This window comes from Heterocephalus glaber, unplaced genomic scaffold (genome assembly GCF_053883595.1).
Source record: "Heterocephalus glaber isolate CG9 unplaced genomic scaffold, H.glaber_assembly_v1.0 deba00001724, whole genome shotgun sequence".
NCBI classification, from domain to species: Eukaryota; Metazoa; Chordata; class Mammalia; order Rodentia; family Bathyergidae; genus Heterocephalus; species Heterocephalus glaber.
In genome coordinates this window covers 10,046,212-10,074,209 of record NW_028258435.1, presented here as the reverse complement: position 1 = coordinate 10,074,209, position 27,998 = coordinate 10,046,212, and the positions used below count along the sequence as shown (strand labels likewise).

Genomic DNA, 27,998 nt, shown 5'->3' with positions numbered 1-27,998 from the left:
TATGTAAGTTAATCATTTATTTACATATAGAGAAAAATACTCTACATACTGGATTAAAATTTTGCAGCAGAAGTATCTTTAAATTGGTATTAAACAGTGCTTAACTGGGTGGTATATCCTGTGAACAAAGGAATGATTTTTTTTTTATAATTCTCCAAGAAGAAAATAATAAACTTTAATTCATGGTTACATAGTTGGCTGGAAAAATGCCAGTTTGGCCTCGAAGTTTTCCTTCCCACCAATCGAAGTGTGAATCCGTTTTTGATATAACTGTGATTTTGTCTCCAGCTTGAAACATCAGGTCGCCTGGCTGCTGTCCTTCAAAAGAATACAGCGCTGTCACCTCTACTGGTCGACCAGAGTCACCTGGAACAGGAAAGAGAATTCAAATTAGTAACACTTTCTGGGGAAACCTAAGCTTTTCTCCTTTGAAAAGCAAATGCATGGCAGGACCGTTTCCCAAATCCTTGTAAGTCGGAACTACACATTATTCTACACCTAACTCTATTTAACAAGCATCTGTGGTTAGAACTGTTGGGGCTTTGAATAATCTGTAAGATGAAATCACCATACTGCACTTTTCCCATTTAATGACTAGTCACTGCTGTGGTCCAAAAGGTTCCTTCCTGTGCTCATCCGCCGAAACCCTAAGCTCCCCGAGACAGCTCTCTGAATTACAGTTGTTCGAAAAGAGCTGATGCAATGACTGCATCCCTAAAGATCCCATCCCAAGCCTGTACTTTTAGCCAGGTGTGCTAGCTGGCAACTGTAGCCCCAGAATTCTAGAGGCTGAGGCAGGAGGGTCACTTGAGCCCAGGAATGCATGACCAGCCTGGCCAACACAGCAAGGCCCTGTCTCAAAAAGAAAATAAAAAGTACGTTCCTAAGCCATCGGTTTTGAGGGCGCAGCTCAGAAATGTTTTGGGGTCTGGTGCATCCTTCTTCCTCTCTGTGCTCTTGGTGTATTCATCTTTGCACTCACGTGGCCTTCCCTCTCCACACAGACGTGGAGCTGAAACAGCCTAGGGAGACGCAGGTCTGTAACACTGTGCAAGGGAACGTGTCTAACCCACTCTTTGGTATTAGAGAACTGGGTGGCTAACACGGGAAGAAGACATTACATTTAAATTGTTTAATCACCTCCAAATATTGAGAAATGGACACTTTTTTAATATTCTCAAATACATGGGGCTTGATTATTCTACATTTCATGTAATTTTGTGCATATTAGGCAATTTGATACTGTTAAATGCACCTAAGATAGGCAGAAAACATGAATAACCACATTCTGACACCCATTTCTTTTGAACCCCTAATTACCACTATAACAAAAACTGAATGTGATCCATCTGGTAGAAATGAGAATCACTCACACTTTCACTACACCACAGCCTGGAGCCCTTGCAAGAGGTGGGTACCATCCTGTCCCTGGGGCTCTCAAATAATGTCCCAGAAACAACACAACACAACACAACACAACACAACACTAGAGAGGCTGCCGGTATAACCAGCTGTCTTCTGTAATATAGAATGTCCACAGTTTTCACATCTAAGATACTCTATTTCTTTTTCCTCTGTCAATTTTAAGGGATAAAGGTTAAGAAATGTCAGGAAAACCAAACTTTTGACGTGATTTGGAAATCTAAGCAAGTTAATCACCTGCTGGTGGGAATGAGAAGTCACCACATAGCTGCGGAAAGAGGCTGACACTGCAGCAGGACCAGGGACCACGAGCTCGCGCTGCATTCCCGCATCCCACTCCCGCATTCCCTGTGGTGAGGCTGGAGAGCTGGAGCTAGGCTGAGGGAAAGCTGTTTCTGAAAACATTCTCCCGAAAACTGGATCTGCCAGCTCCACATTTTGGGCCAGGCCAAGAGGGTGAGAGCGCCAGCTCCCCCTTCCCTCCCCACTCTTCACTCCCTCCCTCCCCTTCTTCCTGCTCCCCCACCCAGTCCTCGGTCCTCTTCCCTTCTCCCACTTCAAGGTAATAGGCTGGAATATAAAAATCTGGTTCGTGGCTACTTTGGTTTAAATATTTATACTTGGACCCCTTTTCTCTCAAAGGACGTGTATCCAAGGTCAAACCACTGCACAAGGGAAGTACATCTTGGAACCTTCCCAAGATTTCCGGCATCCCTAAGACCAGCCTGGTCCCACTGAAGCCAACTCCCCGCAGGACGCTGGCCTGGGACGTTTGGCCCAGCAAGCAAGAAGCCAAGACGCCAGGTCCCTCAGGAGAGAGACTCTTAACCTATTTTTACCTGCCTTCCTGATAGAATTTCAAAAAAAATTTGATACCTAATTTTTCTGACATTTTATTTACATGAAATGGTTAATTACTTAACAGTTTAATTCAGTAGTGGATTGTTTTGTGACTTTCTAACAAAAAAATAGGATTCTGTGGCTGTTTAATTTTAGCCCTCACTCCCCTTCTATAAATAACTGCTTGATCCTTTCAAGGAAAATTTCTAAAGAATATTTAAAAAGATAGCTCGAAGGACTCTTTTTACTATAGAAAATCTTTAAAAAGAAAAGAAAATCTTAGTAACTTTAAAGTAGTTCCCAATAATATTGAAACATCTGAACGTGAAAAAAAATACCTTGAAATAAAAAACTCACAGGGCCCAGGCCTAGAGAAAGTGCGTGGCTGGGCCCTGGTCACCCTCGTGATCCCCACTCAGCAGCCACCAGAGGACAGAAACACAGCACTGTTAATGCCGCACTCCTAAAACCAGTGTGGACGGTGTATGAATCTAAGGATGCTGAAACTCCCCTACAGATTTTCAGAACCTTTCCAAGGGATGTGAGGGTCTCTTACTCTAAGATGGATACGAATCATTTTAAGAAATAAATTTTTTATTTACCAGCTCTCTCGTGATAGCCAGAGAGCTCAGGATACAGCTTATGTTCATGTCTATTACCTGCAAAAGGGCAGGGGGGAGATTCAGAAAATGCATTAGTATACAGAGAATGGAAACAAGAAACAGTTTTTAAGAAACTTTAAAGATAATACTCTGTAGCTGTAAGAAAGCATCCTATGAATAAGAACAGAAGTTTCCACTAATTATAGCAGTGGCGAATTTGTCTTGCAATGTAGAAGAGGCTGAGTACTTCCCTTTTCAACACCCATTTTTTCCATTTGATTCTAAAGCGCAACAGTGTTTTTTGATTTCTTAACAATAACATTTAACAGTTAGTTAAGTAACATTTAATAGTTACTTAACAATAACATTAAATAGTTACTAAATCATAATTGTATTTAAATCGCAATGAAAGTACTAACCTTGAGAGCTGGAGTCCAGCTGGAGTGGTGCTGATGGTTGCTGTAGTCTCAATGCTGGCTTTGGAGGTAATTCTTTAGCCTGCAGGGAAGGAGAACAAATACACCCAGTTCGGAAACCTGTTTTTACTTAGGAGTCTTGGCTTCTCACGGGTGTATGCAGCAAACTTTATCCTATGCCCTCACTAACAAGACACCTTTGCAGCTCACACATGCTTTGGGGTCCCCCTCACTGGGGCTGGGTAGTGAGTTAGACATGGACAAGCGAGGGTGCTTCTCATCCCAGGCTCCTCACCAGGCCCCACTGACCGACTGCAGGTGTGTGGGGCCGCAGTTGTGGCCATCACAGGCTGTGTAGGAGTGGGGACAGGCTGTGACCCCTCAAAAGCTACGCTTTGGTTTCATTCTGAACAACCCAGAAGAGTGTGGTGGGGTAAGGAGAAGAAGGCCTACGAAAGCCTCATTCGGTACTGCAGGGCCCAGAGGGGCAGGCACTCAGGAATACCTGCTACTAATAATACCCTCAGTATCACACAGCTTGGCCCAGAGAGAAATGCAATCACAGAAGACAAACTGTCCTTGAAATCTGCACAGATGAAACCCCAGCGTCATAAGGCATTTTCCCAAGGACTTCATGTGGGACACAGCATTGTACAGGAGAAGTCGCCTATGATTGTGGAGAGGACAGGGACCCCATGCCCATGGAAGGACCTTCTGCTGCTCCCGGGCTGCTCTCCTCATGTTGATGCGCTGCCCCTCATGCTCATACTTTTCAGTGAAGGAATCGAGAATTTCATAGAGATCTTCTGCCTGAGCTGGACGTGGCACATCTCCAAACAAAATGTCGTAGGCGCGGATGTCCTGACCATAAAATCTAGCAACAGGAAGTTAAGAACATTTCTGTAACAGACGTGGGTCTTTCCTGGAGCTGAGAGCAGCGTGTGTACACATACACGTGGTAACCCAGGCCTGCACCTCACTCGTGCTGCTTAAGTGCAGCCTGTGCCACCTCTGCCTCACCCCAAGCCCAGCTCCAGAGCAGTGACCAGAATGTTCTGGTGTGACCCTTCCTCCACGAGACACACACATGCTTACACACATGTGCACACATTCACAGAGAAATGCTACAGAAACACACATACAGGCACAGACATTTCCCTAAGTTTTTTTCTAAGTTTCTTACAAAAATGGGACTACACATAGGACTTTGCAGTTTCTTTACAATGTTTATTTTTATCAAAACTAAATAAGGATTTGCTTTCTATGTTTGGAAGCCTTGCAATTCATTAAGGAGTATATTTGTTTTAGTTTATCCAGGATCTAGCTAAGCATCAGTGGAAAAGTCTGCCCAAGCCCAGGATCAGGAGTTTCTAAAAGCATTCTTAGGTTACATCAAATTAATCAGAGCAGAAGTAAAAGCCGCAGTCCTGATTCTGGAGACGAAAGTTCTGCGAGCCCTAGTTTTCACCGCTGCCAACATTTTCCAGTCTGTTTTCCATTTCTATTTCAAATATGCTGTTGATTTGTCCAGGGCCCTGGCTGTGACCTTTCCCAGGTCCTCACCCCACAGCGGTGGCCTGTCGCCGCTCTGCAAGGCTCCCACAGCCTGTGGTGGAGGAGCCCGCTTGGGCCTCAGCTGCATCCCTCCCTGGCTCATGGGTGCCATTTCTCAGACTTCTTTGGAAAGAGCACCCCCTTCACCTCTTAAGATTCTTCCAAATCAGTTTTTTTTTTTTTAAGTCAAACTGAGCTGGGCACAGGGGTACAAACCTCCCTGCACTCTGGGAGGGTGAGACAGGTAGACTGCAAATTTGAGTCCATCCTGGGCAGCTTGGTGATACTGTCTCAAGTAAAAACATAAAGGAGTAGGGATGTAGCTCAGTGCAAAGGCCCTGAATTCAACCCCCAGAACCGAAAGAAGAAAAAGACAAAAAGCCCCAGAAACCCCAAACTGTATTTTAATCAAAATTGGTCTGTATTTGACATAGAAGACAGACGCAGAGCCTAGTAATAGGAGATCTCCCACAATGAGTCGTTTTCCACTGACCCTCAAGTTTATCTGGCATGCCCTCCACAATGCTTGGAAAATATTCTTAATATGATGTCTTCAACTGGCAGAGTATTTCATGATCACTTACTTATAATCTTAGAATGTGAAGTGAAAAAACTCACATCTATAGTGAATATATATCATGATTGTAATCGTGTTTGGCAAAACGAAGGAAAATTAAGCTGAGGAAAACACTGGAAGGCAAAAAAATTAAAATGCAAATGATGTTAGTTTTAGAGGGGTAGAATTTTTGTCCTCTCTTTTTCCTAAATATTCTATAAGTACATATTATTATCTTGAAATTTTAACATAAAATATACACTAAATATACAGCCACATCTTGTATTCAAAAGAAAAATGGACTCCATAAATTCTAAGAACTGCATCGGTTTTGAAGCATTGGCTCATCTCACGCTTTTAAGCCAGCTGCAGGGCGGGTACTTACTTCCGGTTGGTCTCCTTCCTTTCGATCAGGCAGCTCCCTTCCAGTGAGATGCCGGCAAAGAGGCCCCTAGATCTGCAGTAGGTGAAGACGGCTGCTGGGCTCCTGAGGGCCACATTGCCTTCCAGATTCCTGCCAGGGCAGAGATGGAGATCATGCTGGGAGGTGGGGTCACCTCTGCTGGCCGAGCTGGAACAGGACTGTGGCCCAGGGTAAAGACGGCGACCCTGGTGAGGCAGGGATGGCACGACGGCAATGGGTCCCAACACGGAATCCCAGGAGAGCCAGTCTGCATTCTTGCATGGAGCATTTTCACCCAGCTGGGCAGACACTTTTCAGACTGTTTTGCTTCCAGAAGGAGTCTGCAGAGCCATTTTTCTACATGGCTCAATTAACCCATTAGCATTTCAGGCTGGGCGTGGTGATCCATACCTGTACTTGTAATCCCAGCTACCAGGGAGACTGAGGCCAGCCTGGGCAGCGTAGCAAGACTCAGCCTCAAGGTTTATTCTAGTTCCTGTTTTAGACAGGGACTTGCTATGTATTCCAGGCTGGCCTTGAACTCACTATGCAGCTCAGGTTGGCCTCGAGCTCTTGATGATCCTCCTGCCTCAGCCTCCTAGGAACTGGGATTACAGGTGTGTGCACCTCCCCTTCTGTCTCAACATTTAAAAAAGGCGGGGATGTAGCTCAGAGGTAGAGCCCTTGCCTAGGATGTCCGAGGCCCTGGGTTCAATCCCCAGCACTGCAAAAAAGAATATTTTATTAACAGAGAAGGAAAATGCACTTTAGGTTTTCCAAACATAAGATATATGCACTTCATTTTCATGATTTAGTGTGAAAAAATATTTTTCTTCCCGACTAATGCTGTCCTTTATCAGTTAAGAAAATTTAACTTGCTTTGGCTCAGCCTCAAAGCCTGAGGTAAGTTTTATGTTTAATTCCAACAGAAACCACAGCCTGTGTTTGTGAAACACTTTTTCTTCTTGTGTGTTCTGGTTTCAGATTTTCTGGTTCATCCCACAGGCTGTGTTTTGTGAATTTTATGTCTGCTGTGACCTCCAAAACTCTGGATAAGCTTGTTCCTTTTAATTCAAATTTCCTCTTAATGCAAAAAAAATGTAGTTTTTCAGTCTTTACTCTTTGACATCTATTCTAAAAATGCTTCTGGACAGGACTCACCTTCCCATGGGCCCTACCGCCACAGTGAAGTTCCCCCCGAGGGTCAGGTTCCCGCCCTTGGCGAAGGCCTCCACAGCTCTGTCATAGTTCAGAATGATCACCAGATCTGAGACCTGCAAGGGAGGGCACCCGTTTAAAACACTTGCAACTAAGTACCAAAGTACGTGCTACGCCATCTGTAAGGTAGTAAAGCCTTTACACTGCCAGAGAATGAGTGTGAAAATGACATAAAGAAGGCACCGTGGCAGACACCTAAGACCCCGCTGCCAGCTTCCCTGTGACATGGCTAGATCTGAGGACCGTGGGGTAGGTGGGGACACTGAGGACCATGGAAGCTGCAAACTGTCTTGGCCAAGAATCAGAGTGCTCTCTGACCTCCTAATCCAAACTCTCCAAAGGCCACCCTAGGGGACCAGGTTTGGGGGCCACACGCCCACCACCAGGAGACCCAGCCCTGGAGACTTTCCAGTAGGTCGAAGAGGCTCAAAAGCCAGGAACAAGTTGGCTTCCCTCAGTAACAGCCCTCAGACTTGATTTTCCTCTAACTGAAAGCTGAAGGAGAAGGGGATTCAGCTGCATGCTCGAATCACATCCGATGGAGAAAGCCCTTGTCTTTCAAGTTCACCACTGCGGTGGGGGAGCCCAATGCAGAACAGAACAACACGGCCTGTGTCACGACTCCACAAGAACTGGCCCTTGATCTCTGATCTTCCCACACTTGAAGGCTCACAAGGAATCCGCGCATCATGGAGCTATCCCGAGGATCATCGATGATCACGCCATGTGTACCTGGAAACCAAGACCTAGGGCAAGTGCCGAACGACGTGAGAGGGAATCCTGAGGCGGTGCATGGATGCTGTGGACGGCACTCAGAGCCTCAGCTTCCTCTGTAAGCTGAGCGTGACCAAGAAACCACCTCTGAAAGGATGTCGGGGGGGGGGGGGGCTGCACTGAAATCACCATGAGGCCTGGTGTGGTTACCGCTGTCCGTAAGGCCCAGGAAGTCCAAGCAGACCTTAAAGGATGCCTTCACTTAAGTCATTCTTTTAATTTTCCTGAGGTTTTCAAATCAATGTTTTCTCTCAACCTACAGAAAAGTCCTGCAATTAGCAAGTGAGATTACACTCCAGGAAGCTCCTGGCACCAGCGGTGCTCAAGTCTGTGGTATGCGCATGCTCACTCGCTGCTCTTAGGAAGTGTGTCTTGGACAGTTTCTGAAGGTGGCCATGGCAAGGGGCATGGAATGATTTAGCACTTCTTAGGCAAAGGCCAGTGCTTTTGCCTGCACTTCAGCCAACATCTCGGCTGCACTTCTGCTAACAGAGTGCACAGCTTGGCTTTCTCACGTGGGGACAGGTAAGTCCCGGATACACCTCAAAGCAGCTTTGGCTGCTATCTCCACCTGCGCAGCGCATCTCAGAACAGTTAAGGCAGGTACAGCTCTAAGAGGCAAAGGAAAGAACTGATCCATCTGTCCCTGTCCACTTCCTTTGAAGCACAGTAAGATGATCCCGTGTTCTTTGGTGATACACTGATTAGACTGAAAACCGGGTCACACTTGGCCTTGTGAGCTCCTGGCTCTCAGTTTAGGACCAGAGTGGAAATAAATGTCACAGAGCTGCCCTTGGCTACCAGTGAGGACAAGTGTGCAGCTCCCTACCTGGGTCCCAATAGCCCACTGGCAACCCACAGGCTGCCAGGTATCCCGTCAGATGTTGGGGTGTGCCTGTAACGTAAATGTGCTCAAGATGGAAGCAGATGAAAGGGTGAGGGAAAGAAATCCTCCTCTCAAAGAAAAGGAAGAAAAATGGGAACCATTACATAGGTTCACTGAGAAAACAAAGGGTCTAGGGCACGGTCAGGGGCAGGGTGCTTGCTTAGCATGCAAGAGGCCCTGGGCTCAAGTCCCAGTATTTAAAAAAAAAAAAAAGAAGAAGAAAGGAGAGGAGAGGGAGAGAGAGAGAATGAAAACACAGAGGACCATTTCTATAAGTGCTGGAAGCAAAGTAGGGGCACTTAAGAGGCCTCTCCATGTCCAGGTGCAGGGTTTTGGGCGCATTAGGGACACAGTGATTGTGCACATAGGCACAGGCCCACTTACCTCGATCCCTACCTCAAATCCCCCACCGAGACCAGCTATCCCGATGGCTGAAGGTGCAGACCATTCTGGGGAAGACAAACAAAGATGTATTGCATTGTATTGTATTGTATTTATTTATGGTACCGGAGATCGAACTCAGGACCTTGTGCTTTCGAGGCAGGCGGCGGAACCACTGAGCTAAATCCCCGGCCCAACAAAGATATATTTTAACAATGCAAAGTCCTTGATGTATGACTATGGGAAGGAAAATGCTAATATATAAATGATTCTTTATAAATTATGAGTTATTTTCTCCTATTTTTAAAAATATTCTTCAAAGAGATGTAAAATTTTTTAAAAGTTGAGGCTATCTAAAAGGTATTAGAGATTCATAATGAGTTTCAGACTTGTAAGTTCTTGCCCTTTAAACTTTCCCTACCACATGCTGGAGTCGAAACAGCTCGTTCCTACCCACTAACCATACATAATGTTTGATACTTTCAACTATTAATATTTTTATAATTTAGCTGCAGCTGTAGTCCTTGGTTACAGTTTTATCAGAGCCATAAGAGATCAGAAGGATTCAAGACTTTGCTATAAACACTCCTAGGGGTTTCATTATACTAAATAGTTTCCATGGTAAATTTCTGAGGCAAAAACTGCTTTTGCCGTCCTGTGCCTAGTAGAAGCCTAGGACATGGGCTGTAAATTCAAGATCATTAAAATCCTAACAAGATGCATTTCTTTACACTTGGAAGCTAAGTACAATAATTTCATGTGCCATAAAATGGCACACTTTTGGATTACTGTGTGCATATTTTTCCTGATATAGAAACAGTTATGTTAAACAAGTCTAGAAAAACATATTTTTCGTTTGTCAGGGGAGGGAAGGTGGGAGTCACTGAAAGTCTTCTGTCCTCAGAGTTAACAGCCTCTGGCTACAGGTGCTATCTCCGACAGGTCCTAGAATTGGACCCCTGCCCAACCAGAAGGGAAACCCCCCCTAAGTGACCCGCTCCCCGCATCCACAGGAGCACAGAGATAACAGGAAACCAGCTGCTGCCCTGCCGCTCTCACCACCGCCCTGTTTATCCGCCAGCCCCAGGCCCACCGCCCATGGGACTCTAAAATTTCCCACCCTCTCGGCCAGCGCCCCCTCCCCTCCCCAAACTCCCTCATACCAACAGCACGTACTCTCCTCTCAGGGCCAACGGCCTTCTTGCCCTTGGCCCATCTGCACCCAGACGGCAATAAACTCTCTGCCAGTTGCTTGAACTTTGCCTGCCTTGGTGGTCTCAACTGTGTCTCAGTCTGGCCTTACGTCTCACTCTCACCCACCCACAACTAATCTGTGGGCTCAAGGCCTTCCGGTTGCAGAAATCACCGGGTGATGACCCCTCAGCCAGCTTCATTTCCAGGGTTAGGAACCGTCCAGTCCCCAGGCCTGTGTCTGCCATGGGAACTTGCCTTGCCATATTTGGGCAGCTTTTAAACTATTCCCATCCTGGTGCAGCTGCTGCTCAACTCAGGAGGATGGGGGAAGAGAAACAGCCTCTGCAACCAAGAGGAAGGCCCTCTGGGGGACAGGGCCAGGCTGGAGCCCTTCATCCAGCCCCAGAGCCTCCTGCCGGGTCACTTCTACAAGGAGCACCTGTGTGGCTGGTTTTGCCTGTGAGCATTTGGACAGGGTTTGAGAAGCGAATTATCTCTTCTCAATTACATGTGTTGAAAAACGGCTATTAACAGAGCAATGTGTTCCCATCTATGAGAGAACAGCAGGTATTAAATTGTATAAAACTTCAGCTGGTCATGACCCTGACACGTTTACATAATCCTGAAAATGTTGTTTCTTAGGATTCCTGGCAAATATATTTTGATTTAATCTCTAAAAAATCAAGTAATAGATTTCACCCCAGAAGGTAATATTCATTTATCCTATTCCCAACATAATTCTGCCAGGGCTTGGGTAAGGGTCCTTCAAATGTTTCAGATTCACAATCTCCCACAGAAACAGGACTTCTCAGGCGGGCCCTGCTTTTCACATTAACTTCCTAAACAGAATTCTCGAGGTCACGTCCAGCATGGAAGTCCCTAGGCTGCCATGTGTACTAAATGCTCCAGGAAGACCGCAGGATGGTGATAAGACAGAGTCGGATCTGCCAGAGTACAGCCTCCTGACCCCAGGGCAGTTTCGTCCCACACACAGCCTGTGTGACAAAGACCTGCCTGACAGCTCCTATGAGAGCATCCGAGCTGGCAAAGGAACCAAAGCCAGTTAAGGTTCTCAGACTCCCACTTACTTCCATCCGGAAGGCGTGCCAGGACAATGCCACTGCCTCCCCGGGCCGTCACCAGGAAGCCGGCTTTGATCACAGACAAGATAGCCAGACCTTTTGCCTTCGCAATAACATGGGCTATAAAACAGACAGAAAGCAAAATGTGACCGACAGGCAGCTGGTGGCAGCACTTCAATCTTAAAGCCATATGGTTAAGCTGACCTCTTATTAATATGGTAACTGGGATTCAAGAGTAGAAATGAAGTTATTCTGCCACTTTAAAGATTGTTAAGTTCATAAAATGATCTGCTATTGTATTCACTGAATACATGAATACAGTGTACTGTATTCAGTACACTGGAAATACAGTTCAGTTTCCAAATACTGGTTTATTTACATTTCACACTTATTCACATTTCATGTATGTTGCTGCTTAATGCCATCCATACTGTGCCAAGTTCATTTGCAAAATAGCCAAAGAATCCCAGAAATGTCACCACAAGAAATTTAATTGATTATCATCCTCAACAGGTGTCTGCCAAGGAGGTAAAGTCAGACCCTGTGATCTGCCCCACAAAAGGTTTTGTAGATGCCTCCAGAAAACTTGGAATTTCTAAGATAATCGTGCCATTTCAGAACTTAAATTAGTGACAGACTCACACACCCAAGAGACTAGTGAAGTTGACAAACAGAACACTGGTCAAGCCATTCTTGAGTAAGATACAGAAATAAGGTGGCCTTTGGAGATGCCAGTCTACTAAGTGTAATTTATTTTTGTTCCTCAAGAGGTTACAAATACATTGCAATAGACTGAAAGTTTGTATTTCATACCACGTAGGTTTATTTTTACAGCAATGTGTTGACAGTATGTCCCCCTCAACACCTCACATTCTGGCCTCAATGCTCCTAGGGTTATAACTGCCTCTATTTAGAAACATTAAATACAACAGCATGCATTTAAATGAATATATTTCACACATCAACCGTGTTTTTACAGATTACCCAATTTCAGGGGCACCAAAATACCAGTACAGGTGATCCCTGAATCATTTGCTCATTAGCTTCCATTTACAGAGTAGAATGCAGTGATTGCATATTGACTTTCTAAGCTAAGTTTCTCTTACATCTCAGAACTCCTAACAAGAGGGAAAACTTGCTCCATGGAGGCCTCAAGGTCTGGATATCTTATTCAGAATGTTTTGTAGGTTTCTCCTATGTTACATGACATGGGCCCTTGTTTTAATGTAAACATCGGGATCCCAGTAAGACTGTAGGAAAGAAGAGCTCCTCCCAGCCCACCTCCTTGCCCCAGGGTTGGCTCTCAGTGGGGTACAGGGACCCCTCCCCCAACACAGTACCTTGGTCAGGAGGCAGAGAAAGGCGAGACAGAGCTGTCTATGGAATCCACAGGTGCCGATCCCACTGAGACATCTCCCAGTGTTAGGCGACACCATCCACCCACCAGTCAGTGTGCACGGCACTTTCCAGCCTCTCTGTGGAGCACTGCTACTGAAAATTCAGAGTTCCGCTCGAACTTTCTTTAGACTTGAAGGCAGTGCCCATGGAAGGTGCACAGAGCTCACCGAGCCTTGGGGAAATACTGACCTCTGGGTCACAGGGATGCCCCACACCAGTCAGTCTGCACAGGGACAGAGGGCTGGCTCTCAGATGGCAGAACAGGCCAGACACAGTAGCCACCATCAGCGTTATTATCAATATCGTTATGCCAACAAAGTTTTAAAATCATTTAAGGCTCTGTTAAATAACTTCAGAAAGACTGGCTTAGGAAAATCAAGCTGGTTTCTTTAATGTAGGATGGAGTCGTGCAATGAGGTTAAGAGGGAAACTGTTCTGCAGTGTTGCCTAAGCCAATCTGCATCAGGATCTACTTCGTGTGAGAAGAGTGTTCCAGGCAACACCTCTGGAGGTCATCGGGCATAGTGACAACAGGCGGTGGTTCTCAAAGACTCACCTCCTGGCCAGGTCACACGGCTTACATGAGCAGACCACAGACCTATGAGGAACACGTCAGAGATCCCTGGAGTCCCAGGCAGGGGCTGAATTTGGTTCAGAGCCTGTATTTTAATGCTAAAGGGGTGCTGAGGCACAGCTGTGCTGGGAATTACTGATTAACACCTTCTCAAACCACTACAGAGTCTGAATGTCCATGCAGAAGAAAAAACACAAAAGTAACCCATTTCTTGTTCAGAAAAAAAAAGTGCAGCTTGCTGTGAGCGTTGATGTAATTCTACATAAACATGCTCTCTGAGGCTAAAGTAAATCTGATTGGTTTGCAATGTGAAAATAAAATGTAAAGCTATTCTTGGAGTTGTCTCTAAACAGAACTTGTCTGTAGTTCTAATGTAATGGAAATGCAAATGATCATCAGTCTAATAATTTGTTTTGGTGTGGTAAATTTTAAAGTATGAAGCAACAAAAGCAAAATATCACATTCAGCACAAAAATACTGTTTCTCATTAGATCTTCCTGTCATCCTTGTTACTATGCAAGCAGCAAACTGCAGAGACCAGCCGGGCTCTGTTCCCCAATGCTGGTGACATGCTCCTGGGGACATGCACAGGAGGAGATGTGTGAGAGCACGGTGCCGTGAAGGTGCCGCTGCCCTGGCTTGTGACAACACTTCTCCAGCACTCTCTCAGTCAATGTCATCCAAAGTTCATGTGGCTGACTGTGTGCTCAGGACCATTCCTGAAAAGGACATAGGACTTGGCACTGTCATGTTTACAAGAAACACTGTCATGTTTAAAAGGTGGCAAAGGAACTTCTTACACCAACCCCTTGCCATATGTGCTTTGTGGGTAAGAAGTAAGCATCCAGCCGGGTATTTAGCTTAGTGGTGCTGCCGCCTGTCTCACAAGCACAAGGTCCTGAGTTCAATTCCTGGTACCAAAAAAAAAGAAGCAAACATCTGATCAGCCAAGCCCACCACTCCCATACTCTCGCTATAATCCACAACGACACACAGCTTCTTGGTTTTCTTTCCCTCTCTGCTGTCTGTGTCCATCAGGGGGGACTGCTGACAAGCCTGCTGCTACCTTCCAGTCACCGTGCCAGGCCATGGGTTCACCACTGTTCTTTTGCAATCCTTTTTTTTTTTTTGTACCAGGGATCGAACTCGGGTCCTTGCGCTTGCACAGCAGGCGGCGAAACCACTGAGCTAAATCCCTGGACCTGCAATCCTTCTTTTAAAGCTCATTTGGCATCCATTTTCTGTTCAAAGGAGCTGTTCCAACTGCCTCAATCCTGTTTGGATGTAATTCTCTGAAAAGCATGGGAGATGTATAAAAGTCGCCGAGGAATTGAGCAAGGTAAGAAAAATGCACAGTGATTTCAGATCATCAGCTGAATCTTCTAAATTCGAGCCGGGCCGTGTGAGCAGCCACTCCACACCTAACCAGGGTGACTTTTGCAGCACTCAGAGCTCAAGACCAGAGCAGCTCGCTTTGCTGGGCTGCACTGCTTCATGGCTATCTGGCCATGAACAGCATCACGAATTAGTCCACTGCAGTGTTTCTATTCCAAGCAGATACAGTTGAAAACTTATTTACAAAAGAGTCAAGCACAGGTTTGATCTTCTGCAATGAGTTCTGAGCCTTTGATTGACTAGCAGATATGGAAGAATTGTTGACAAAGTCCAGGCACTAAAGGGAAAGAGAAAATCTTTTACTAGTCTTAATTTGTCTGAGGTTCAGCTCCAGCTCAGGTTTCTGCACAATACTTTGCAGTAATGTTATTGCAAAAAAGACTTTCAGTTTGTCATTGTCAGTGTCTTTCCATTTGTCCATTCCTGAAAATCTTTTGAGGCCAGGTGGCTTTGGCACCAACAAGGAGCTTGGGCATTCACTCTGCTGGTAATTTTAAAAACTAATTCTTCAATAAAAAACAGTTCAAAATACTGCAGTGGGTCAGTAGAAGGAGGCAACAGGGTGAGGGACCTCCCCATACAGGAACCACATCATCCCTGTACATTGGACCAATTGGAAATCTGCCCTTTTCAATCCTTCATTTGAATCTGAATCTGGTGCCCTTCACAGGACCAATCGGAAGATGCTTTTTTCAATCCTTCATTTGCATGTGTTCACAATCAATCAGAAGACACTGCTTCAGATCCTTCATTTGCATGTAGAAGAAGCCAAGGGAGTTTATGATAGCACAGTGTAGGCATGGCTGAAGCCAAGTGAGTGACTGGATGACTTTCCCAATACCTTATTTGCTTGGAAGAGAGATAACTCAGGAATTCTGGGTCCAAAAGGAGCCCTTTCCCTTATCCTTGTGTGCTGTGAGCCTTTTTGCCAGCCTTCTTTTCTGCTTTTAAAAAATGTACACCCTGGCTACCTTTTCTGTGTGCCTTGTTCGGGACACTAAGACCTAGGAAGAAGCCCCACATGGGACCCTCCATCCGGTGACAAGTGGCATCACTGATATCAACTTTTCCTGCAGGTGTCTGGCAGTCATCCCTTTGACATTAAATCAACACAAGCCGACCATTTCAGAGCCCAACTCCAGGCAGCTGATGCAGGGCTATTTCATCAGATTCTGGTGGGGTTTTTTTTGGTACAGGGGATCAAACTCAGGTCCTTGCGCTTGCACAGCATGCGGTGAAACCACTGAGCTAAATCCCGGCCCTCATCAGATTCTGAACTGGACAAAGGCCTGACTGTATCACCTTCTGAAGCATCCAAACTGTCTACTTCAGAAAAATAGGATTCATCAGACGAATCTTCAGCCAACAACTGTTCAAAAACACTGTTAACATCACATGTAGGAATGCTTCATTTTCTAGGAGTTGACGTTTTTAGCAATCAAGAATTATTACATTTTGTACATGGAAATACCACACTCACACACAGAATGCTGAGGAAAAAAAACAGTATGGTGTGTTTTGTTTCTAAAAACCGTGGATATGCCAGAGTCATACAAAAATAATAATAAAAGCAAGATATTTCATGGCAAGCGTGGGCAGCAAGGTTAGAGCTGTAACCTGAGGGTTATCTCAGGGTAAACCCTGAGGTTGCAAGCATTGTTGTCGAGTGTTCTTGTGGCAAATGGGAAATGGGGTAAAACTTATTTGTGAGACGAGATGGAGAGTTTGCAAGATTTGCTTACCAAGCACTGAGAGAGAGATGAAAGGAGAGAATTGAGGCAAACCAAATGGAACAGGGCCTAGGGCCAGCGGCACCAGCAGGAGGCAGACAGGGAAGCTCTAGTCTGCATGTGGCCCCCCGGTGGGAGGGGCTCCCTGGGTCAGGGCTGAGACCAAAGGTGGGCTAGGTACTTGGTGCCCACTCCCCCATCAGCTGCCTGCAGAGAAATCCTGAGGAACGCAGAAAGCAGCTTAGAAAACAAAAACAGGCAGACATTTACCTACCGGGAATGATCTTGTCAGGTCCATTTCTTGAGGTTATTTCTGTGAATTCTCTTAATATTTTAGCAGCCTTCTTTGCTTCTGACTTCAGATTTGAAGGTATGGGGTTATTCACTGAAATATTTTTTTCAGAAGACATTTTAATGAAAAAAATCTAAATGTAAGTTAGGAATTGACTGCCATCTACCTATTCAGAACATCAATCTATTCAAAGTGGGAAACCCTAAACCCTCAAAGTATCAGAAGTCCTAAAATCATGGAATCCTATAAGGATCATAAGCAAAACTGGTCCAATCTCGTCATGATGTATCTTCTCCCGGTAACGAACTCAACCGAACGCTAGTAAACTGTCTAGACTAGACAATATAAATTTAATACATTTGGGCGTTTTCACTGGAAATGTCTGAGCTGGCCGCAGGCAGACTTGTGTAGGGCAATTCTGAGCTATCCAGGGCTTGAGTGGTCACTACAGCAATGTGAGCCAGCTGGTGCACACACCTTGCATCCAGCATTGTCGGGACACTCACCGTTCATGGGAGTGTTCTCTTCCTTGACCGCATGCACACAGCTCTTGGGCTCTGTGGCATGTTGGGGACGCTGGGCCATTCATCAGGCAAGGAATTAGATCAGCAGAGCTAGGAAGGTCCAGCAGCTGTAGGCAAGACCTGGTGAGGCCACGCTGAGGATTCATTTCAGGGCCCATCTTGCCTCACATTTCTGGTCACAGGCATGTTTTCCTGTCTGCTCATTTCTGATGGTCTGATGGGTGCTAGATGGTGTGACTATTACCATGTTGAGTGTCTAGGTTCTGTCATCCTCGTCTGGATGAGCATGTGAGAGGCAGGGTGCAACTCACAGACCAGCTCCACATCTGGCTGGTCTCTACTTGTGTGGAGCCCCAGAGCAAGTGAGACCCTTTCAGGTCCTCTGCTTTGGGTGCACAGATGTGCTCTGAGATGGTACAGTGGGTAGAAGCCTGAACCCTGTGTGATCTACTTGGAAAAAGGGTCTTTGCTAACATATTTCAGGTAAGATTACCCGAGTGGGCCTAATCCAGTGATAAGCATCCCTACAGGAGACAGAAGGTAAGGCACAGAGAAGACAGGGCCAGGTACAGCCATGGGCAAAGTGTCCCCCTGCAGCCACAGGAGGCAGCCAGTCTAAGATACTGTCACCTGCTTGTTTAAAATCAAGGGTCTTATTTTGATGGTGGCCTTGAGATACTGAAAGCCTGATATTCTTTTGTGGCTCCTGCTTTTATCTGAAATGGTAAAAATGAAGAGTGGAGACAAACAGGAGAATTCTTAGGGGCACATAATTTTTATATCAGGAAGGAACCTTAAGAAAACCATTCAGGGGTCAGGGATTTAGCTCAGTGGTTCCAGCTCCTGCCTTGAAAGTGCAAGGACCTGAGTTCAATCCCTGGTACGAAAAACAAAAACAAAAACAAAAAAAACCATTCAAATGACACCAATTTCCTAATGTCTTCTAGAATTTTCTCCTTGTTAATGCTTTCATTATACAGTTTGAATCCAGAAGATCTTTGCCTATTTTTTATTTTGAAGCAGGGTCATGTTATGTACTTCAGGCTGGTCTTGACCTCATAATCCTCCTGCCTTAACCTCCTGGGTGCTAGGATTATATGCATGCACCACCATGCCTAGGACTCAGAGGATCTCAAAAATAATTTGAGTAAGGAAAATTGCATGTGAACATTTAGGCTTTTATGGAGGCAGATTTAGTCATGATATTGTAGACAGCAAAGTTAGATAGAAATTAATGTACAGTCAGAGAGGGACTGGGCTCTCAAGGAAGTCAGCAGAAAAATAAAGACATCAGAATTCTGGATGGAGGCGCATCTGTCTAAAGCCAGGCCTCAAGATAAAGATGGAATGGCCAGGCCTACAAGCCTCCCTAAGGGATAAACAATACAATGGAATTATACTATAATTGCTACCACCTGGTCCAGGAAGTCCAGATAGACCTCAGTCACCCAAATGGGTGACCAGAGTGTCCAGCCCCACCCCTTCCCAAAATGCCTTTGTTCTTTCCATGTACCCTTGCCATATGACCCGCTTCCCTACTGGATCAATATTAGCTAAGCAGCTACACTTGTAATCTTACTGGTTGATTATAGTTTGACCCATGTTGTACTCACTTTGTGATTTTGTACCCACCTTGTGATTTTGTTCTATAAAACATTGCTAGAGAAGTGGCCTCAGTGGCAACCCATTTTCAGGTCCCTCAGGACCTATCTCTCAATAAGTCTTTCCTACTATTAACCTCATTGTTCCTTAGAATTCACTCTTTGATTTCTGGGGACACAGTGTATCTGACATCTGGCAGGTTGGGAGTTACATTTTCCCTGATAGCAATGCTTTCAGGTAATATGCTATTGATGGAACACTGTTCATTTGGAATTAGACCAGTGATCAAGAAAAAAATAGTATGGGACGTGTCCAGTTTCCCACATAACAATTTCTTGCTGTATCTGTACAGTTGATAGATTTTGAGAACTCAGATGGGACTTGGCTTCTTTTCCATTTTGATTGCTCAATGGCAGACAGGACTGAGCTGGGATGAGTTAGCAAGACAAATGAGAATATAACTAGAAAATTGCCTTAACACCAATTCATCTGTTTATAAGGTAAATGTATTGACTATCCTGTGCAGTATGACTAGATTTTCCTGTTTCCTGACTTTTCTTGGGTACCCAAGGGGAGGGTACACAGCCACTGCCCATTTACGTGTGCCTCCCTGTTACAGTGTCACTGTGTGGGGCTGTCCCAGGAGGCAGCTGCCCAGGGGACTGTGAGTCACTTCTACACCAAGACAGTGAGATGTGGGGCACTTCCCCACTGCCTTTCCCTGCCACTGGCTGGGTAAAGAGGCCTTGCAGGGCAGGGCCACAGCAGGAAGGACAACACCCTAGAGCACCTTGTCAGGAACCACCCACCTGAGGGATACGGGACCAGGGCTGCACCAAGCAGAAAACTCAGGGACTTGACACAGAGCAGACGACATCCCACTAGACGAATATTAAAGTTTAAAGAGCACTTCTCCCAAAAGAAAGAAGGAGAAGTATTTGTAACTTTACCATTCTACCTTAGCCTAGATTTGACTAGTGTTTATCCACATTCTAATCAGTTTGAGGTAGAAAAATGAGTTAAACAAATCAAATATAAATCTCCTATGTGTTAGTATTTTATTTCTGATTATATAGTACTCATGATATTCTATTTGCAAGCACTTCTAAAAAAGCTAAAGCTGTGGTTTTTCCTTTCCACTGAAATTGAAAAGGTAACAGGATGTACCATCTTTGCCATTCCAAGTTCTCCTATTACCACGTATCAATATTGCAGGCTTATGTCCTATACCTCCTTCTAGGACCCTGCACCTGCTTTTTCCCCTTCTCTGTCCACCCAGAATGGGACAGATCTAGACCCACATGGGAGGTGCAAACCTCAGGGCAGGCTAGAAGGGAAGCTTGATATAAGAATTGTTAACTATGGCAAAAGACAGGAAAAACTGTGTGGCTGCTTCAGGTAGGACAGGCTTCGAAGAAGGACCGAGCCCCCAAAGGACAGTGCAGCTCAAGTGGGTCAGCCTGGTGGGCCCCGGTGCAGACAGTCAGCACCAGGCTAGGCGAGCTTGGGTCCTACTGAGCCAGGACCGGACTTCAGGTCGAAGAGGTCCAGAGGGGATTCTGCTGGAAGTCTGAAGGGCTGCCCTGTCTCCCCCTGCAAGGCCTCCAGGATCTGGTACATGCCAGGAAGCTGACTTTGAGATGTCTTGTTTACCCTAGAGTTGTGTTGCCAGCACTCTGGGAGGGAGAGGCAGCAACTGAAAACTGGTCCAGCAGGGCTGGCCAGCCTCCACCCAGGCCACCAGGTGCCACTGTCACCCCGCTCCCCTCCCCACCCAGATCAACCAAAAACAAGAAAGTGCTGCGTCTGCAGAAGAATCACTAGGGAAGGGCACTAATGGGGATGGAGCTGAGCCTCTAATTAGTGAGGTGGATGCTGCGCCTGCCTGGCCAGCAGACAAGGGCAGGAACCACCTAGTACGGGTCCCTGCTTTCAGTCATAAAGGAAATTAAAACTAGAGCACAAATCTTTGGGGAAGAATAGTTTTAACTGATAAATTGGAGGGAAGACAGGAAAGGGCTCCAGCTCAGGTGGCTGGAGTGGTGCACTCTGACCCTGGGGTTCAGACTGGCCCACCACAAAGGTGGAAGACAGCTTTCAAGGGTTAGCTGGAGGGCAGGGGACCTGGTGTCACAGCTCTGGAACCCTCATGGCTGAAGGGTGGCCTCCTCTTCAGGAAGGGACTGCCTCTGTATGTAGATATCTTGATCAGGTAGGCGCCACTTTTCCTGGGATCCACTTGAACACGGGTTCAGGACAGTGGCTGGAGACTTCAGGGCACTGCTGAATGTCCCTGGAAATGCCCCATTCTGGTGTCCCCAATCTTGAAGGAGCTGAGATTATATAAATTCAGGGCTAATCAACCTTGTTTTGCTAACCCCTAGGTAGATACTCCCTAAATGATTAACATATCCACACCCAGAGCTCAGAAGGGATTTGACTCAAACTTTTAAGGTAACCAAGGATACAAAATGGCCAAGCTTTGTTCTACTTTTAGTTACCCACTGGCCATCTGTAGGCCCAAGTGAGGAGTCACTGTTCATAGCAAAAATGGCTTTTAAGGCCTTGACTATCCCAGAAGAAAGCACAAATCATGCTTTTAATGAGCTACAGGTAAGGGCCAGGAATTTGCCTGTTCCCATCCCTGTGGTGGTCCCTAACTATGTTATGACTGTGTCAGAACCACACTTTGCTTTTATTATTATTATTATTATTTTTTTATTTTTTGGTACCGGGGATCAAACTCGGGTCCTTGTGCTTGCGTAGCAGGTGGTGAAACCACTGAGCTAAATCCCCGACCCTACACTTTGCTTTTAATGATACAACCAATCGTGGAAGTTTGTCTTCTCTCTTGTTAAAGGAGTGCCAACATAAAACCCTAAACTTCCCCTCTGGCCTACGAGGTCTGCATGTGCGCCATCTGGCCCTTTGCAGAAAAAGATGTGATCTCCAATCTGCTCAGCTGTGATGCATCCTGAGGACCACAGGACAGGTCTGCAGGTCCTGCGGTAACCCCCTCCCAGGGCCCATCCTGGAAGTGTGTGCGCCAGGCAGGCCTTGGGTCACCCCCTCTTCCTCCAGGACCCGGCTTCCACCTAGCTGCACCCAAACTGGTCTAGAAGCCTGGAAGCAACCCCACCTCTGGCATAAGCAGTGAGGAGACACTCTTGTTAATCACCTCCAAGATCTAACACCGTGTGGTGGGTGTCCCAGGCCCTGCGGGGCTGCCCTCTGGTTCTAGGCCTGTCCTTCCTCTTCATCTGCGTGTACATGCCTGCCTCTGCTCCAAAACCTTGAGGCACCCTTGAGTGCTGCTCCTCTCAGAGCTCCCTATCCCTAACCTTCCCTGGCTTTCCAGCCCAGCAGCACCAAGGCAGCCATTCAGCTGTAGGCCACGCCCCTTGCTGTTTCCTTGTTCCTTTCACTCCAGGTAGATTTCCTGAGAGCTGGGCTCATTCGCCCTCCCCCAGGAGGGCCTGAACCTTCGGAACACTCCCACCACCCCACGGCCGGCCGGCTACCCCAGAGCACACCATTTCTCACTGGGTCTCAGGGGGGCTCCTATCAGCCTCTTCCCAATTCTCAACCTTACTGCCATGTTTCCAGATAGCTCTGTCTAGGTAATGCCTAGATAAATTTTGTTACCTGATCTCTCTAAGTTTCCACCATGTTGAGATGCTGAGTCTGCACCATGGGCTAGGGCAATACCACATGTGTACGAATGTGCGTGGAGTGTACATGTACGTGGTGCAAGTGCATATGTGAAATGTACATGCAGGTGCTGGGTTTGCATGCATGTGTCGTGTGTATGTGGGAATATGTTAATATTCCCAACACATAAATACTGCTGGATGTGCAGTAAGTGCTCAGTAGACATTTGTTAAATGAATGATGTATTTGTGTGGCCTGGGGAATGAAAAGTCAAATCCCTGTGATGACTGATTCACATAGAAAATCCAATGGATATAAGGGAAAGTAAACTGAGGAACAGCCTCCCTGGACTTTGAGGGAGGCCAGAGAGTAGCAAGGCATGAGTTGAGGGGTGCTGCCCAAACAGCACTTGCCCAGGACAAACCACAGGGAGGGCTGTGAGCCCCAGCAGAGAGCTCGAGGGCCCCACCCTGAGTGCATGCTGGGTGAGGAGGCTGGGCCTCAGCCGTCTGCACCCCATCGGCTTTCTGGAGCCCAGGAAGCTCCCAGAGCCCTGATGCCACTCACAGAAAGAACCTTGCTGTTGTCTATGTCAGATCCTCCCAAAGGATGCAGGATCACTTGGCGGTGTCCGCAGGTTTAATGACTATGAGAACAGCGTAAGCCTCTCCTGGTGGCATGGAGGATGGCACATGCTTGTGTCAATCCACCTGAGACCCACCTGCCTGAGGAGTCAGGCTTGATAGAAATGAGGGCTCAGGTTACAATCTGTGTTCCTGGCACTCAGGTTTGTGATAGTGAGACAGAGCTCAGAGAACTCCAGGACAAAGGGCAGGAGCTCTCCTGGGCCCCAACTCAAGACCTGAGACCCATGAAAGATATGCTAAGTACTCTTCCCTCCCCTCACACTTCCAGACATTCTTATCAACATCAAAACCCAGAACCTTCATTAAAGCCAGGATGTCTCTGCCCACAGTGCTTCCAAGAATAAACTAGGTGAAAAAATAAACTCTTGGGGATCAACCCAGGGGGACTCCCAGGCCCGGTACCTGTTATTCATTAAAGTATAATAGTAAATGTTTTCTTCTGAGGCAATCAGGGACTTACAGCTGATTTTGTTAAAAACCCTGACTCTTCACTTGTGCCTGCAGATGCCCAAGGGCTAACTAACTAAGCAGGATAAACTTGGCATCTCTGCATGTTCGGAGCCTAAAAGTGCCAATTTAAGGCTTAAAAGCCCTAAATTTACCTATCTCATCCTCCTTCAAGACAAGGACACCAAGATGAGAGGCTTTATAGGGCTAGTCAACTACCAGCTTTCACTGCCTAAAAACGTCTCCAGTCATTGCCCCAAGCCTGTAGTCACCAAGGATTCCAGCAGAGCTTCCGCAAAGCCAAGACTGCTCTGAAGAGAAGAAACCATCTCCAGGGAACCAAGCTGCCCTTCAACCACAAGGATCTCTTTCAAGCTGCAAAACCAGGACGGAGAACATGATCAACCTGACCTGCCCACCTCAGCTCCCTTAAAAGCCATGCCCGGTCCTTTGTTAGTGGCAGTCTGCTCTTCCTCAGAGCTAGGTTCCCTTCAGCTCCCCAAGCTCATCTTCCTTAGTGGTGCAATGAAAGCTTTGGCTGCTGCCTCAGTTTTAGTTTCCATTATCATTAAAACAAAGACCCTCCCTGGCTGCTGACAGTCTGAGACTCAGACATGCACACCTGTCTTTTTTCCTTTCTTCCTTGGCACTCATCCCTCCCACCCTAAACCGTGCAACCCTACAGGCCAGAACTGTGCTTTTCACTTGTCACCACGTCCCCAAGACCACCTTGCTCACAGGGCGTACAGCGTGTGGAGCTGGATTGGTCAGCAGAAGTGAAAATGTGTTCACTTTGCTGCTGAGTGTTCATTCTACTTAGAAAGCAGGGTGGTCGCAGCACCCGGGTGGGGGTGGGGTGACCATGTCTGACACTAGGACAAGGCTCATAAAGGCACTTGCAGCAAAGTTTGTCTCCACAGGGGAGTCTGGGAGCACCAATGCCAGTGGAATGTTAGGCAGGGTAGAGAGAAGCAGGGCACTGCAGGCTTACACCGAACTCAGACCAGCCCTGGTCTTTGAGACCTTATGCTCGAGAGGCAGGCAGCGGCACCACTGAGCTAAATCCCTGACCCCAGCCCTGGTTTTAAATCACTTGGATCAGGAAAATCCTTTTCTGTTAAAGCCCCCTTAGACCAGATTCTCTGACACATGCAACTAAAGCAGAGTAAATAAGATGTAGATTGTATGCACAAAGACTTTCTACTCTGAACTGTCTCAGCTGAGTCATGTTAGACCAGTCATACAGGAAAATTCCAGTCAAGAGTTTCCGGGCAAACAGCCTGGCCAGGGGATGGTCACAGCTGCACTGTGAAGGTGGGCCGAAAGGCTCCTGGCTCATGCACCTGTGACCAGAGCTTCCCCAGCTGGCAGAGCCACCGCTGATGGTGGCTCCTGAGAAGCCTGGTCATGGTGAGGTGAACGCCAGGGTGTATCAAGGACGCTATTCAACCTCCCACAAAACCATACTGCCTGCTCCCACTTCCACACAGTCAGTTTGTCAGAACAAACACACAAAGATGAAAAATTGAGAGATAAGCCCCAAGTCCTGTCCTTGGCTTCAAATCACTGTTCACCTTCTTTTCCACTACTGTGCCACAGGGACAAGAACATGGTCCTATCTGCACCCTGCTGAAGAGGGTGCTGCCCTTTACGCTTCACGTCCCCCATGGAGTCTTAACTCTCTTGTATTCCGAGCAAATTACTGAAAACCAAGCAAATTGTTGATAAATATTTGAATCTCTTCCTAGGACAAGGGTGGCCGCCAAACCTCAAGCTAAGAAACTCTCCCATGTATTCTTTTAAAAGCAATTAAAATATTTGAAATTTCTCACATGCATACTAAAACTTTTTGTTTTTTAATGAAGAACAGTTTCTAAAATATGGGAAGAAATTTTTTACTGTGGAAAATTCAAGAGCTTACATGAGCTTAAGATTTGGAAATAATACTCTATGTTGACCATAGGTCAATAGCTCAGACAAAGGGTCACTGGGGTCGAACAGGGACATTTGAGTCCTACTTGGAAGGAATTGCCAACAGCACAAGAAACCTGACCTGCAGGATGTGGGCAGTCTTAACATCCTCCAAGGTCAGGAGCAATGTCCAGCGACCAAGAGGCCCCCTCCCACCCCAGCCAGAGTTAATTAAGGGTACGAAAACTTTCCTTCCATCAGCAAGCACTCATTATATGGTTTTCTTCAACAGGTGCTAAATTATAAAAGGGCTATCTACAGGAAAAGTAAGTAATGGTTTTCCAAAGTTCCGTTAATCACATACTGATCAAACTATTACACTTTATAATTTACACGAAATGGAAGTTAATTTGCTAAAATGATAAAGATCCAAGATCAAAGACAGTAGCATGCTAAAGATACACAGTATTTAGAACAAGTTGATTAAATCTTCACCAAAGCAAAAGAAACTTTATCGAATCTCTTGGAGAGTTGCCTTTCTCAATGAGAACAGCTGTGAACACTGCTGCCAGACAGCTTTAGTCTCTGTTTCTCAGACCAATGTTTATCTTTCTTAGGGCATTGATTTACTTCCTTTCTCTTAAGGAGTCAAAGCCTGTGAGTTCTAGAAATCAGAGCCAGTGTCCCTGCTCAAATCATTAATCTACCCAGTGCAAACTCTCAACCATACTGGCCCCCGTGAACACTAACATTCTTGTGGCCTGCACTTCTTTCTTGTTTCCTTCACCCCAGGCTGACACCTGCTCCCTCTTTTCCCCAGCTCAAGTGAGATCTTGCCTCAGGGAATGACCTCACAAGCCACTCCTGGTCCAACCATCTGGCCTAAAAATCAAACTCTTCCCAGAGAAGATAAAAATATTCAACTAGGCTGGGTCTTAAATGGCAGAAAGTAAGGTCTTATCATGATACCACTGCAAACCAATGACCACCCTGTGCAGCCACAGGGCACAACATTTCCCTTTCACTCTATCAGTTTTCTTTTATTTGGAATACCAAATCCTTATTTCCCAACAGTGAGATATCTCCTGAGAATAAAGATTTCCTAAGCAGAATTAAAGTACCAAATCATTCTGGACAAGCAAAGTGTGGTAGTATGGATTCATCTTAGAGAAATTTTGTATAAATTGAGCATCAGTGAACTGATAACCAATTCTCTTTAAAACGCCATATAAACAGAATGTACGTTATCACTTGTGATTATTTTAACCACCAACATGGGAATACACAAACAGTCCCATGCTGCTCAGGCATTTCAACAACAGGCCAGCCCAGTGGCTAAACAGCAACTTCCACCAGAGACCTGTTATTCTCTGAACTCTGTGTGCAGACTTCCTGAGTAACTCATGATTAACCCAAACATTTACTGCCCTCACTGAAACACTTAGGTGGGCAAGAATGCAGGCCAGGTAAGCTGAGTAGGCTGAGGACGGCCTTCCCGCCTGGGCAGACTATTCTTGGCCACTCACCCCTTGCTGACACGATGGCCCCTTTCGGTCATTCCTTCCAGCCCAGCCTACGCAGGGACGGTGGCCACACTCAAATATTTGTTGAAGGAAAATAAAACTGTCATGTTTTCAGCCAACAGAGAAATCCTGTTTCCTCACTATTAATAATCAATGCAGACCAGTTTCAAACGTGAAGATAGGATAATCATCTCATCGTCGCAAAAGAGACCCCTAAGAGGCCAGGTGGGTGGGTGTGGAGGCCCTGGCACCCCTCCCGGGCTTTGGGACAAGCAGCAGCCTTTTGGGCTTTGCTGCAAAGGTACCGCCCCCTGCCCACCCAAGGACACTGGACGCCGCGAATCGCAACGGTGAAGCACGAGGACATAGTTCAAAGAGTCGATGTTTTAAAAAAACATAAAATGAATTTCAGCCATTGAAATTCGAAATGCGGGAGTTTTCCTAGGAATCAATCCGCTGTGGTCCAGTCCTGAAACTGTCAGTTTCGGATTCTGACAATCAGAGGAACGACGCGGCTGGTACTCGTGGACGCGATCGCGCCCCCGGCCCTGGTGCACTGCGCCTCTCCAGGGGGGCCGGCGCAACCCCATCCCATCCCATCCCACCCCCGATCCCCCGGATCTCCGTACTCACTCGCTCCCAGCCGCTCCGCTCCAGAGCCGCACACCTGCCAGGAAGAGGAAGGGCGCCCTCGGACCCACCTACCAGGGCGGGGCGCCGGCCCGCTGCACACCTGACCAGGTAAGCGGCCGGTGTCCGCCCAGGTCCTGTCCGGGGCCAACACCTGCCCGCCCCATGCATCTTCGCAGAACGCGGCCGACTCGCCCCTCCAAGGCTCTCAAACACCCCGCCTTCTAACTGGGGAAAGTCCGCCCTGGAGCCCGCCCCGCGGACCCCGCTCGCTCGGTGGCACCAGAGAGCACGTGCCCGGCCCGGCGATCTCCAGCCTGGCACGCACGACCCCGCCCACAGGCCC

The 27,998-nt window shown here is 46.6% G+C and overlaps 1 protein-coding gene and 1 long non-coding RNA gene across 5 annotated transcripts; one reads left to right on the top strand and one right to left on the bottom strand.

Annotated features, from left to right (window-relative positions):
- Positions 1–2: 2 nt before the first annotated feature.
- On the bottom strand, positions 3–27,986 carry Sh3yl1 (SH3 and SYLF domain containing 1). Of its 4 annotated transcripts, none has more exons than XM_004868302.4 (10): positions 27,656–27,986; positions 16,700–16,810; positions 11,335–11,448; positions 9,056–9,120; positions 6,955–7,067; positions 5,776–5,904; positions 3,992–4,154; positions 3,284–3,362; positions 2,865–2,921; positions 3–366 (listed from the first exon to the last, which is right to left on the bottom strand). In XM_004868302.4, coding segments are annotated over exons 1-10 (1,023 nt in total). In that variant the 5' UTR covers positions 27,657–27,986; the 3' UTR covers positions 3–175. The 4 variants fall into 4 exon arrangements, with proteins under 4 accessions (XP_004868359.1, XP_004868357.1, XP_087055802.1 ...); XM_004868300.4 differs by lacking the exon at positions 27,656–27,986 and adding an exon at positions 17,224–27,610; XM_087199676.1 differs by lacking the exon at positions 2,865–2,921 and having other exon boundaries at positions 27,656–27,966.
- LOC106008012 (uncharacterized) lies at positions 326–2,490 on the top strand. Its single transcript, XR_001182559.3, has 3 exons — positions 326–469; positions 1,589–1,878; positions 2,065–2,490. It is a non-coding gene; the product is annotated as an uncharacterized LOC106008012 (long non-coding RNA).
- Positions 27,987–27,998: the final 12 nt, after the last annotated feature.

Bases quoted from the DNA above. Each gene is read 5' to 3' on its own strand.
- Sh3yl1 (XM_004868300.4), bottom strand. From the start codon at position 17,302: ATGGCCCAGCGTCCCCAACATGCCACAGAGCCCAAGAGCTGTGTGCAT. The intron at 16,811-17,223 runs GTGAGTGTCCCG...AAAATATTTCAG, and splicing joins AGAGAACACTCCCATGAACG to TGAATAACCCCATACCTTCA. The intron at 2,922-3,283 runs GTTAGTACTTTC...GCCCTTTTGCAG, and splicing joins GCTGGACTCCAGCTCTCAAG to GTAATAGACATGAACATAAG.